The sequence below is a fragment of the Kogia breviceps genome, chromosome X (assembly GCF_026419965.1).
Source record: "Kogia breviceps isolate mKogBre1 chromosome X, mKogBre1 haplotype 1, whole genome shotgun sequence".
NCBI lineage: Eukaryota > Metazoa > Chordata > Mammalia > Artiodactyla > Physeteridae > Kogia > Kogia breviceps.
Genome location: NC_081330.1, coordinates 68,714,783 through 68,727,159, shown reverse-complemented (window position 1 = coordinate 68,727,159; position 12,377 = coordinate 68,714,783). Strand labels below are relative to the sequence as shown.

At 36.8% G+C, this 12,377-nt stretch overlaps 1 protein-coding gene across 4 annotated transcripts in view; it reads right to left on the bottom strand.

The window, feature by feature from the left end:
- Positions 1 to 7,067, bottom strand: part of ABCB7 (ATP binding cassette subfamily B member 7) — a 173,167-nt gene extending 166,100 nt beyond the window's left edge. The window contains exon 1 of one of the 4 annotated variants that reach the window (XM_067024259.1): positions 6,852 to 7,067. In XM_067024259.1, coding sequence (XP_066880360.1) covers positions 6,852 to 7,019 — 168 coding nt within the window. In that variant the 5' untranslated portion in view covers positions 7,020 to 7,067. The remainder of the gene's footprint in view (positions 1 to 6,851) is intronic. The other 3 variants (XM_067024258.1, XM_067024257.1, XM_059050390.2) reach the window with 3 other exon arrangements.
- Between the last annotated feature and the right edge of the window lie 5,310 nt (positions 7,068 to 12,377).

The window sequence follows — 12,377 nt, the reverse complement described above, 5'->3', positions numbered from 1 at the left end:
GAAAGCTGTAGTTCAAAGATAAAGGCAAAATAAAGACATTCCCAGACAAACAAAAATTGAGAGAATCTGTTACTAGCCAAAGTACCTTACAAGAAATACTAATGTAAGTTCTTTAGCCTGAAAGCAAGTGACCTCAGACTGTAATTCAAATCCACACTGCAAAAAAACAAGAGCACAAGAAAAGGTAATTGTGTTATTATAAGACTGTATAAATGCATACTTTTCTACTTTCTTCTTTGTACCATTTTCAAAAGCAATTGTATAAAATAATATTTATATAATGTATGATTAAGCCTATAAAATATAGAGATGCAGTATACTTGCCAATAACAGCACAAAGGAGATGGGTGGGAGCACAGCTATACTGGGATAAGGTAATGACTCCAGATGGTAACTCAAACACAAGAGCACAAATGAAGAGAACCAGAAACGATAAATATGAAGGTTAATATAAAAAAGCCATAAATACTTACTTACCCTCCTTTCCTCTCTCAGCTTCTTTGAAAGTCATAAAATTATATAGCCATAATTATGACAATGTATTGTTAGGATTTTAACATTTATAGATGTAATATGTATAAAAGTAAAACAACAAAGCAGGGTAAGGAACTAGAACTATGCAAAAGTAATGTTTCTATATCTCACTAGAATTAAGTTATAAAGTTCTTAGAAAAAAACATAAAGGTAAATCTTCATGACCTCAGATACGGCAATGGATTTTTAGCTATAACACCAAAAGTATGAGCAACAAAAGAAAAAAAATAAATAAATTTGACTTCAACAAAATGAAAAATTTTTGTGCTTCAAAGGACACTATCAAGAAAGAAAAAGACAACCCACAGAATGGGAGAAAATATTTGCAAATCACATATCTGATAAGGGACTTGAATCTAGAATAAAGACTCATATCTCAATAATAAAAAGACCAATAACCCAATTAAAAATTGGGCAAAGGACCTGAACTGACATTTCTCCAAAGAATATATACAAATGGGCAATAAGCACATGGATAGATGCTCAAAATCTTCAGTCATCAAGGAAATACAAATCAAAACCACAAGGATACATGACTTCACACCCACCAAGATGGCTAGACTAAAAAAAGTCAGATAACAACAATTAGCTAGGATATGGAGAAACTGAAACCCTGTACATGTCTAATACTAATGTAAAATGTTGTAGTCACCTTGAAAACCAGTCTGGCAGTTCCTTAAAGAACTAAACAGAATTACCATATGACAACAATTCTACTCTTAGGTATACACCCAAGAGAAATGAAAACTTTTGTCCATATAAAACTTGTACATGAATGTTTATAGCAGCATTATTCACAATAGCCAAAAGATGGAAAAAACCTGAATGTCTATCAACTGATGAACACATAAAGGTAATCTTTTACATCCATATCATCAAATATTATTCAGCCATAAAAAGGAATGAGGTATTAAATGCATGCCATAATATGCATGAACCTTGAAAACATAATGCTAAGTGAAAGAAACCAGTCTCAAGACCAAATATTATATGATTCAATTTATGTGAAATGTCCAGAATGGACAAATCTATAGAGACTGAACACAGATTAGTGGTTGCATAGGCCTGGTGCGGGAGGGGGAAGGAGGGTGATAGCCAAAAGGGTAGCAGGTTTCTTTTTGAGGTAATGAAAATGTAAAATTGACTATGGTGATGGTGGTATATAACACTGAATATACTAAAATCCATTGAATATACTAAATCCACACTTTAAGTGGGTGACTGTATGATATGTGAATTAATCTCAATAAAGATGTTTGAAACAAAAAACCAAATGAAAAAAGTATATGATCAGTGTCACAATCAAGAGTCGAGGACTCGTTAAACATAGATAAAAAGGCACTATGGAACAAGTATATGATGCCTCAGTTTCTACCATATAAATATTGATGAAATAAATCCAAAATTCTATCATTCAATATTCATTAAGTCCTTTTAATATTAATTAGTGTAGTAGAGAGGCAATTGTATAATAATCATTACAATTTAGGTCTTATCATAAGAAATCCTCCCATTTTAAGGAGAAAATATTTTTCTTAATAAACACAAATTAATAATAATAAACTCAAAATGGATTAAAGACCTAAATGTAAGACCAGATACTATAAAACTCTTAGAGGAAAACATAGGCAGAACACTTTCTGACATAAATCGCAGCAAGATCTTTTGTGATACACCTCCGAGTAATGAAAATAAAAACAAAAACAAATGGGACCTAATTAAACACAAAAGCTTTTGCACAGCAAAGGAAACCATAAACAAGACGAAAAGACAGCCCAGAAAATGGGAGAAAATATTTGCCAACACTGTGAACGACAAGGGATTAATCTCTAAAATATACAAACAGCTCATACAGCTCAATATCAAAAAACCTAACAATCCAATCAAAAAATGAGCAGAACATCTAAATAGACATTTCTCCAAAGAAGACATACAGATGGCCAAGAGGCACATGAAAAGATGCTCAACATCACTAATTATTAGAGAAATGCAAATCAAAACTACACAGCATCACCTCACACCAGTCAGAATGGCCATCATCAAAAAATCTGCAAACAATAAATGCTGGAGAGGGTGTAGAGAACTAGAAACCCTCCTACACTGTTGGTGGGAATGTAAATTGGTATAGCCACTATGGAGAACAGTATGGAGATTCCTTAAAAAACTAAAAATAGAATTACCATATGATCCAGCAATCCCACTCCTGGGAATATATCCAGAGAAAACCATAATTTGAAAGGATACATGCATCCCAATGTTCATTGTGGAACTATTTACAGTAGCCAGGACATGGAAGCAACCTAACTGTCCATCAATGGAGGAATGGATAAAGAGGATGTGGTACATATATACAATGGAATATTACTCAGCCAAAGAAAAGAACAAAATAATGCCATTTGCAGCAACATGGATGGACCTAGAGATTGTCATACTGAGTGAAGTAAGTCAGACATTGAAAGACAAATATCATGATATTGCTTGTATGTGGAATCTTAAAAAATGATACAAATGAACCTATTTACAAAACAGAAATAGACTCACAGACATAGAAAACAAACTCATGGTTACCAAAGGGGAGGAAGGGATCAATTAGGAGGTTGGGATTAACAATACACACTACTATATATAAAATAGATAACTAATAAGAACCTACTGTATAGCACAGGGAACTCTACTTAATACTCTGTAATGACCTATATGGGAATAGAATCTAAAAAAGAGTGGATATATGTATATGTATAACTGACTCACTTCGCTGTACAGCAGAAACTAACACAACATTGTAAATCAATTATACTCCAATAAAAATTAATTTTAAAAAATGAAGAAAATATGTGATCAGTGTCAGGATCAAGAGTCAAGGACTTGTTAAGCATAGATAAAAATGGCACTATGGATTAAGTATATGATGCCTCAGTTTCTACCATATCAATATTAATGAAATAAATCCAAAATTCTATCATTCAAAATTCATAAGTCCTTTCAATATTAATTAGTGTAGTAGAGAGGCAACTATATAATAATATTACAACTTGTCTTATCATATGAAATCTTCCCATTTTAAGAAAAAACTGTTCTAAGTGTTTTCCTCTATGAATAGTGGTTTAGTAATTATTAGATAAGTATCTTTAGAACTCAACAAACATTCACTGTGTGATTAGGATCTGTCACAGTCTTAATTACCCTTACATAAATATCTAACACACAGAAGGCAATAAACAAATGAATAGCCTTAATGGCTGTCATTTATCTATACTAGAACTTAGTCTCCTCATCTGCAAAATTAGAAGGGCTGGATATGATCTTTTCTTTTTAAAAAAGAATACTTTGTGGAGTACTTTATTTTTTTAAAATTTATTTTTATTTTTATTTTTGGCTGCTTTGGGTCTTTGTTGCTGCGTGTGGGCTTTCTCTAGTTGTGGCGAGCAGGGCCTACTCTTCATTGCAGTGTGCAAGTTTCTCACTGCGGTGGCTTCTCTTGCAGAGCATGGGCTCTAGGCGGGCAGGCTTCAGTAGTTGTGGCTCGCAGGCTCTAGAGTGCAGGCTCAGTAGTTGTGGCGCATAGGCTCAGTTGCTCCGTGGCACGTGGGGTCTTCCCAGACCAGGGATAGAATCCAATGCCCCCCCAGCATTGGGAGGTGGATTCTTAACCACTGTGCCACCAGGGAAGTCCCTGATCTTTTCTAAAGTAGTAGTGTTCAATAGAAATTTCTGCAATGATGGAAATGTTCCACATCTATATGGCTATTCAGCCCTTAAAATGTGAGTAATGCAACTGAGGAATTAAATTTTTACTTTAATGTAAATTTAAACAGTCACAGGAAGCTAGTGACTACCACATTGCACAGCATAGCTCTAGAGCAAAATCCTGTGTGAAAAACACATTTCACAATGCATTCCAGTAACCACATACACATGGTAATGTATATATATGTATTTGTAAAACAATACTTCCCTTAATAGATATAAAGCATCGATATTTTCTTTCCTATTCTACTAAATTTCATCTAAAACAAAGTGCTGATCCAACCCACTAACGTGATTTCATAACACTGCACTAAGGTTCCTTTCAGCTCTAAAATATGCTATAAATACTAATGATTGTCCTAAAAGTATGCATTCAATATTTATTTTGTAATCTTAACCACAAGTAACTAATTAATCTGAAAATTTGCCTCAGGTTGTACCAGGTTCTACTTTAAAAGCCTTATAATCATTCCTTCATCTCCCTGTTAAATCTTTTTTAAAAAGAGGCAAGAGTTGCATGTCTTTAAGAAGCAGAAGACAAAGGTAACATCTTTTCCTTGTTTTTCATACTTCAGAAATGGTAACCAAAGAAATGGCAGGATATATAGGAGAGAGTGAAGGAAATTGTGGGGATAGTGTTCATGTAAAGAGAGAAAGCTAACTTTTTATTGTCATCACCTCCTCTGAATCTCCTAATGACGTCTCCTTCCCCCTCATTTTCTAGCCTGAAAGTCCCACAAATTTTATCTTTTTTAAATTAATTTTTACTGGAGTACAGTTGCTTTACAATGTTGTTTTAGTTTCTACTGTACAGCAAAGTGAATCAGCTATGCATATACATACATCCTCTCTTTTCTGGATTTCCTTCAAATTTTATTTTAACTTCATCTGGCTTATTAGAGGACTAGAGAACAAGACTGGTTCCCAAAAGATCACATGTTACAAATTTCAACTACAAAGTGCTTTTAAAAAACCTTAATAAAAGGATCTGGATTTGCTTCTCTACCCTAATCTGCCATCTCCTATCATGAAATCCTCACTAGTCTAAACTATAAGCAGTCCTACAAAAGTTTCATGCTCTCTCTTACCTGTGGGCCTTTGTACATGTTATTCCCTCTTTAGCTAACTTCTAATTTTTCAGGTCTTGGTTTAGATATCAGTTACTCAAGTCAATTTTCTCCACCTCAAGATTAAATCTTGATGCCTCTCATGTATATTCTTCCAGTACTTTGTACCTTCCCCATCATTGCACTACTGTATTAATTGCCTGTTTACTTATCTATTTCCCCTACTAGATTTTAAACCCTTTAAGGACAGGGTGTATATTTTGTACTGTTCACTAATGTAAAGATGTTCAATAATTACTGAATGAACATATGGATATAATTCCTTCAGCATTCCACATGCCTAGTGTCATACTCCCTGCTTGGAATATTCTCCCCAGTTCTATTGCCAGCATGAGCTCCTCTCTATAATCTAGTTCTTAATTATCACTATTTCCTCTGGATGCCTACAGCCCTTATTATTCATACTATTCATTTGATATTTAATCTACTACGTTGTTTTTTTAGCTATTCTTGTAATGCATAGATCCAATCTCATTAACTAAATTGTCCAGCTTGAAGATATTACTGCGTTTCCCTTGGTACTCCATTACCTAGCATAGCACTATGTACACAGCAGATATTAAACATTTGTTGACAAAGAATCAAAATTTGATAGGTTGCTTCTCATATGAAGCTGACAACACTTTAGCGATACAGATGAACAAGGGGTGCCAATTAAGCTTTTTGTCAATTATGGGCAGTAAAAAGATATACTGAAGTACGAATACAAATAACAATAAAACACTATTCTTAAGTGACAGATAATAATGAACACAAATATTAAGATGCACTGTAGCCATAGCTACATTCATTAAAGATAAGTAGCTTTATGGCTTCCAAAGTGACCTGTGTACACAAAAGAACACTATTTTTCAGATCAAAGGATAATCGTGTTTACATATGAATTTAGGGCGGTCTATGTTTTGGAGACATAGATAATTACGGTTTGGGCCTATCAAGCAGCCCTGTCAGCAAGGAAGCTAACTGGTGCTAACTCAATTTGCCGCTTGTTAACAGGCAGCTTGTTATCTTCCAACGCCCTCCAAACTGCTACTTCCGACTGAGTAAAATCTTAACCATTGGCAAACTGGTCCCAAATTCCATTACTAACTTTGGAAAGTAGCCCAGTTCTCCTCGCATTTAGAAAAGTAAGCGGTATGGGAATGGTGTCTACCCTGCCTCTTAAACTAAGAGAAAAAACTGTAAATCCTGCGAGAGTCACCAGCGCTCCAGGTGCCCTCTGCCCGGAACCTTCCGTCCCATTCCCATTTACTGTACCCCAAAGATTTTCTTCACCCCTTCCTCAAATTTCCAACCCTAACTCCCTTCACTTACTGCTGCTCCAGGTTAGCCCTGACAACCTTTCTTCTTTGTACTGGCTCTGACCTGAAGACACAAGGGCAACCTTTTCCCTATAGGTCCCCTTGTCCTTCACGCTACACTTCTCAGTGAACGGCATCTCACCTGGGAGATTCTAGCAGTTCCCGAGCCGCCGAGCTGACGTGACCTCCATTGCGGACCTGGGCCCCAGACAGAGACTAGGGGCCGTATCGGTATCACGGCGTGCAGACGCTTTTCGAAAGCAGCCGCCGCAGCTGCCCAGCGCCAGGAAGGTATCGCGAGCAGCGCCATCTTAAGCGAGGAAAGAGGAACCGAGAGCAGAGGATTGTGGGACGCTGACGGTCCGAACTCGCTACCTTAATCCTCCTCACCACCCCGCCCTCCCTGGAGGAGAGCGGAAACAGCTTCTCTCTGAAGATTCGGATGCTTTAGCGCAACCGCCTTTTTTCTTCTAGGGCCAGTCTTTGTTTTTTTTTTTACACAGCAGTGAATAACGCAGTAACATTGTCTTTCTCTCTTTTCTTAGATTTGTCAGGTAAAACACAGGATGCGCAGTTAAATTTGAATTTCAGATAAACAATGTGTCATTTCTTAGTATAATTATGTCCCAAATATTGCATTTGCTAAATCTGGCAACTGTATCTTGTCAATCATTTCACTCTTCTCCTGCCGCCTCCAACTCAGTGCCAAAATCCACTCTCTCCATTTTCCCTGTGAATATTCTTATCACTCTCCTGTGTACTAACGCTTAGGGCAGATTAAACTACAGATATTGATTTCTCCGGGAAGGAAGCTTCATCTGTGAGATTCACTGCCTGTGAGAGTCACTTGCTGTGTTGTAAGTGCTTTCATTTGGCTGATAGTTCTTTTTCGCACAAACTTTGGAGCAGTTTTCCTTTGGTCTTTTGCTCTTGGAAGAGTTTTAAACACACACACACACACACACACACACACACACCCCTTTACTCTGCTAATTTGCCTCTCTACCTCTTCCCTTTGGTTTCTGCAGCATCTAATTATTGAAAAACAGCTAGATTCGCTGAAGGACGGTAAAATGAAAATGTATGCAGAGAAGTCCATGTTTAAAGACAAGTTTATATTCTTTTGTTACCACTATCATCCAACAAAATAATGTTGAAATATGTTTACAGTTATCTAGGAAACTACATTTCCAAGTGTAAATGTAACCTGAAGCCCTGGCGACAGTAATGCGTTTGCAATTTGTATTCATTGCTGCGTTCTCAAACTTTCACACAAGACAGGCAAATAATTATTAACTCCTTATGTAGAGGCACCATGGACTAATGATAAGTCTGATGAAAACAAAGGATATGCATGGCCCATGCAGTTAGCTTTACTTTGTTTCAGGATTCATATTACACCCCAGGTTTCCAGGGTAAGAGGATGCTTGAAAGGAATTATTTACAGAAGAATAAAGTTTCCAGTTGAAGGGAATTCCATGTGAAGGAAATGGCATTTTTAACAGAAAGAAGTCGAAAGAAAACATTTCCAGGTTCAGGAGTCTAGGGAGTGTATGGCAGAGAAGAGATGAGCCTGGGTGAGCAGAGGCCTGATGGTGAAGGGGCTTGTATTTCATTTTAAGAAGTTAATGCTTGATTCTGTACCAAGTGAATGGTTTTAATCAGGAAAGTAACATGATCAGATCTGTATGTTCATTAAACCACTCTGGCTTAAGTAGTAAGGTTGGACTGGAGGGAGTTCAGATTGGAGTCATGAATTTAATGCCATGGTCATAAAATAAAGGCCTGAACCTGGCAGTAGCAATGGCAATAGATCAATTCCAGAGATATTATGGAGATAGGATTGACAGAACTTAGTGATTGATTGGATGTTTCTGGCTTATTATTGTCTAGTTGACAAATCAATAATGGCCTCTTTCATTAATGCCTACCTATATAATCATCAGTAAATATTTACTCAGCATCTATTCTGTGTTATCAACACTTTACACTAGAGAAACCCTAGACTCTACCAATGATTTCTATTAGGGCTGAGTATTGCCACTGAATCTTTCTACTCAGGTAAAGTATTGTCCAGTAATTCTCTAATTTTTTTTTAAATGTAGGAACCTGGGAGTTCCCCTGCAGTCCAGTGGTTAGGGCTCCGTGCTTCCACTTCAGGGGGCACGGGTTCAATCCCTGGTTGGGTAATTAAGATCCCAAATGCTGCGCAGGGCAGACAAAAAATTTTTTTTTAATGTAGGAAACTATACAATATATATTTTGTGAGAGACTATCAGATATAATGCGACAAAATAATATCTTAAATTTTTATACTTTCGGAAACACTCACACACATTATCTTGCTGGATCTTAATCACAGCGTTTTGGGTGTATTCCTTGTTCCTAGTAGATAAAGAAGACCAGGGCCATGTGGTGACAGAGTTAGAACTAGAGCCATGGTATTCTGGCTGCTATTCCACTATTCTTTACAATAAAGATGTTACCCGCACTCAAATACAAGATTTAATTGAAAGTCTCTACTGGCCATATAGAATTATAAGATTTTAAATCAGGCAAGCTCTCAGAATTCTGAAATCTGACCCTACAGATGGTTTCTGAGGAGTTTTGAGAAGTTTCATTTGAATCACCTACAGGCATTTTTGGCATGGAACAACAGTTGTGAGGTCTTTGACGGGAATCAAAGCATTTTTACCAAAGTAGTCTCATTGTAAGTCAACTCCTCTGATTAAGAAATGTGAATAACGTTGGAATAACAAAGTAGTTACTCTATGATGAGCTAAAATGAGTCGAACACGAGCCAAGTAAGCCAAAGAAAATTTCCAGTGCACCCAGAAATAGAACATGAAGCATAATGAGAGTTGTGTACTGGGGGAGAACTGAAGCAACAGGCCAAATTGGCCTGCAGCAACTTGACACATAAGTGTTGGAAATAAGTCAGAGAGACAGAGGAGCACACATAAAAGCTGCTATAAATAGCTGTTGCAGACGCAGATCACATGACAGCACTTTGTTTATGCAATAATTATATCTATACTTGCCCAAGGGTACTTACCTATTAAGCTGCAGATCCAGAACTTAAACCTAAGCCCTGACCCTAAAGTCTGTGCTGTGAACCTAAACTGTAATGCCTCCTCATGTATTTCTCAACAAGGCCCATAGAGTTTAAGGAACATACCAAAGCTGTTTTCACTCCCTAATACTGTGGGCAATCCTGTGTGTTGTAAAGCAGCAACCAAGCTTTTCTTGGCAAAGAATTATCTTGTGGAAATTTTCCTGTGACTGTGGGACTCCATGCAGATGGCACAATAAGAATCATTCTCTGAGAACTATGCATACCATTGCTCAGAAGGTAATCAACATGATCCCTTAGAAATGTTGCTAGGTATACCATGATTTCAAGCTTCTTGAAAATTTAATTAGCTTGCTGTTTCATAGCTCCATGGTTTTACTCTGATGAGAAGGACCCAGTGAACTGTGAAAACATGTCTTCTTATCTGTGTGCCATGTAGGTCCATGATGAAGCTGTATGCAGGATGACGTTTTCAATCTTTAAGAGTTCACTTCACTTTCTTTGTGTTTTTTTTTTAACCTCTTTATTGGAGTATAACTGTTTTACAATGGTGTGCTAGTTTCTGCTATACAACAAAGTGAATCAGTTATACATATACATATGTTCCCATATCTTGTCCCTCTTGCATCTCCCTCCCTCATACCCTTCCTATCCCACCCCTCTAGGTGGTCACAAACCACCTAGCTGATCTCCCTGTGCCATGCGGCTGCTTCCCACTAGCTATATATTTTACGTTTGGTTGTGTATATATGTCCGTGCCACTCTCTCACTTTGTCACAGCTTACCCTTCCCCCTACCCGTATCCTCAAGTCCATTCTCTAGTAGGTCTGTGTTTTATTCCCATCCTACCCCTAGGCTCTTCATGACATTTTTTCCCCCTTAGATTCCATATATATGTGTTAGCATATGGTATTTGTTTTTCTCCTTCTGAACTTACTTCAGTCTGTATGACAGACTCCAGGTCTATACATCTCATTACAAATAACTCAGTTTAATTTCTTTATATGGCTGAGTAATATTCCATTGTATATATGTGGCACATCTTCTTTATACATTCATCTGTTGATGAACACTTAGGTTGATTCCATGTCCTGTCTATTGTAAATAGAGCTGCAAGGAACATTTTGGCACATGACTCTTTTTTTGAATTATGGCTTTCTCAGGGTATATGCCCAGTAGTGGGATTGTAGGGTCGTATGGTAGTTATATTTGTAGTTTTTCAAGGAACCTCCATAATGTTCTCCATAATGACTGTATCAATTTACATTCCCACCAGCAGTGCAAGAGTGTTCCCTTTTCTCCACACCCTCTCCAGCATTTACTGTTTCTAGATTTTTTGATGATGGCCGTTCTGACCGGTGTGAGATGATACCTCATTGTAGTTTTGATTTGCATTTCTCTAATGATTAATGGTATTGAGCATTCTTTCATGTGTTTGCTGACAATCTGTATATATTCTTTGGAGAAATATCTATTTAGTTCTTCTGCCCATTTGTGGATCGGGTTGTTTGTTTTTTTGTTATTGAGCTGCATGCGTTGCTTATAAATTTTGTAGATTGATCCTTTTTCAGTTGCTTCATTTGCAAATATTTTCTCCCATTCTGAGGGTTGTCTTTTGGTCTTCTTTATGGTTTCCTTTGCTGTGCAAAAGCTTTTAAGTTTCCTTAGGTCCCATTTGTTTATTTTTGTTTTAATTTCCATTTCTCTAGGAGGTGGGCCAAAAAGGATCTTGCTGTGATTTATGTTATACACTGTTCTGCCTATGTTTTTCTCTAAGAGTTTGATAGTCTCTGGACTTACATCTAGGTCTTTAACACATACTGAGTTTATTTTTGTGTATGGTGTTAGGGAGTGTTCTAATTTCATAATTTTACAGGTACTTGTCCAGTTTTCCCAGCACCACTTATTGAAGAGGCTGTCTTTTCTCCACTGTATATCCTTGCCTCCTTTATCAAAGATAAGTTGACCACATGTGTGTGGGTTTATCTCTGGGCTTTCTATCCTGTTCCATTGATCTATATTCCTCTTTTGAGCCAGTACCATACTGTCTTGATTACTGGAGCTTTGTAGTATAGTCTGAAGTCAGGGAGCCTGATTCCTCCAGCTCCGTTTTTCTTTCTCAAGATTGCTTTGGCTATTCGGGGTCTTTTGTGTTTCCATACAAATTGTGAAATTTTTTGTTCCAGCTCTGTAAAAATTTCCAGTGGTAGTTTGATAGGGATTGCATTGAATCTGTAGATTGCTTTGGGTAGTATAGTCATTTTCACAATGTTGATTCTTCCAATCCAAGAACATGGTATATTTCTCCATCTATTTGTATCATCTTTAATTTCTTTCATCAGTGTCTTATAATTTTCTGCATACAGGTATTTTGTCTCCTTAAGTAGGTTTATTCCTAGATATTTAATTCTTTTTGTTGCAGTGGTAAATGGGAGTGTTTTCTTAATTTCACTCTTAGATTTTTCATCATTAGTGTATAAGAATGCCAGAGATTTCTGTGCATTAATTTTGTATCCTGCTACTTTACCAAATGCATTGATTATCTCTAGTAGTTTTCTGGTAGCATCCTTAGGATTCTCTATGTATAGTATCATG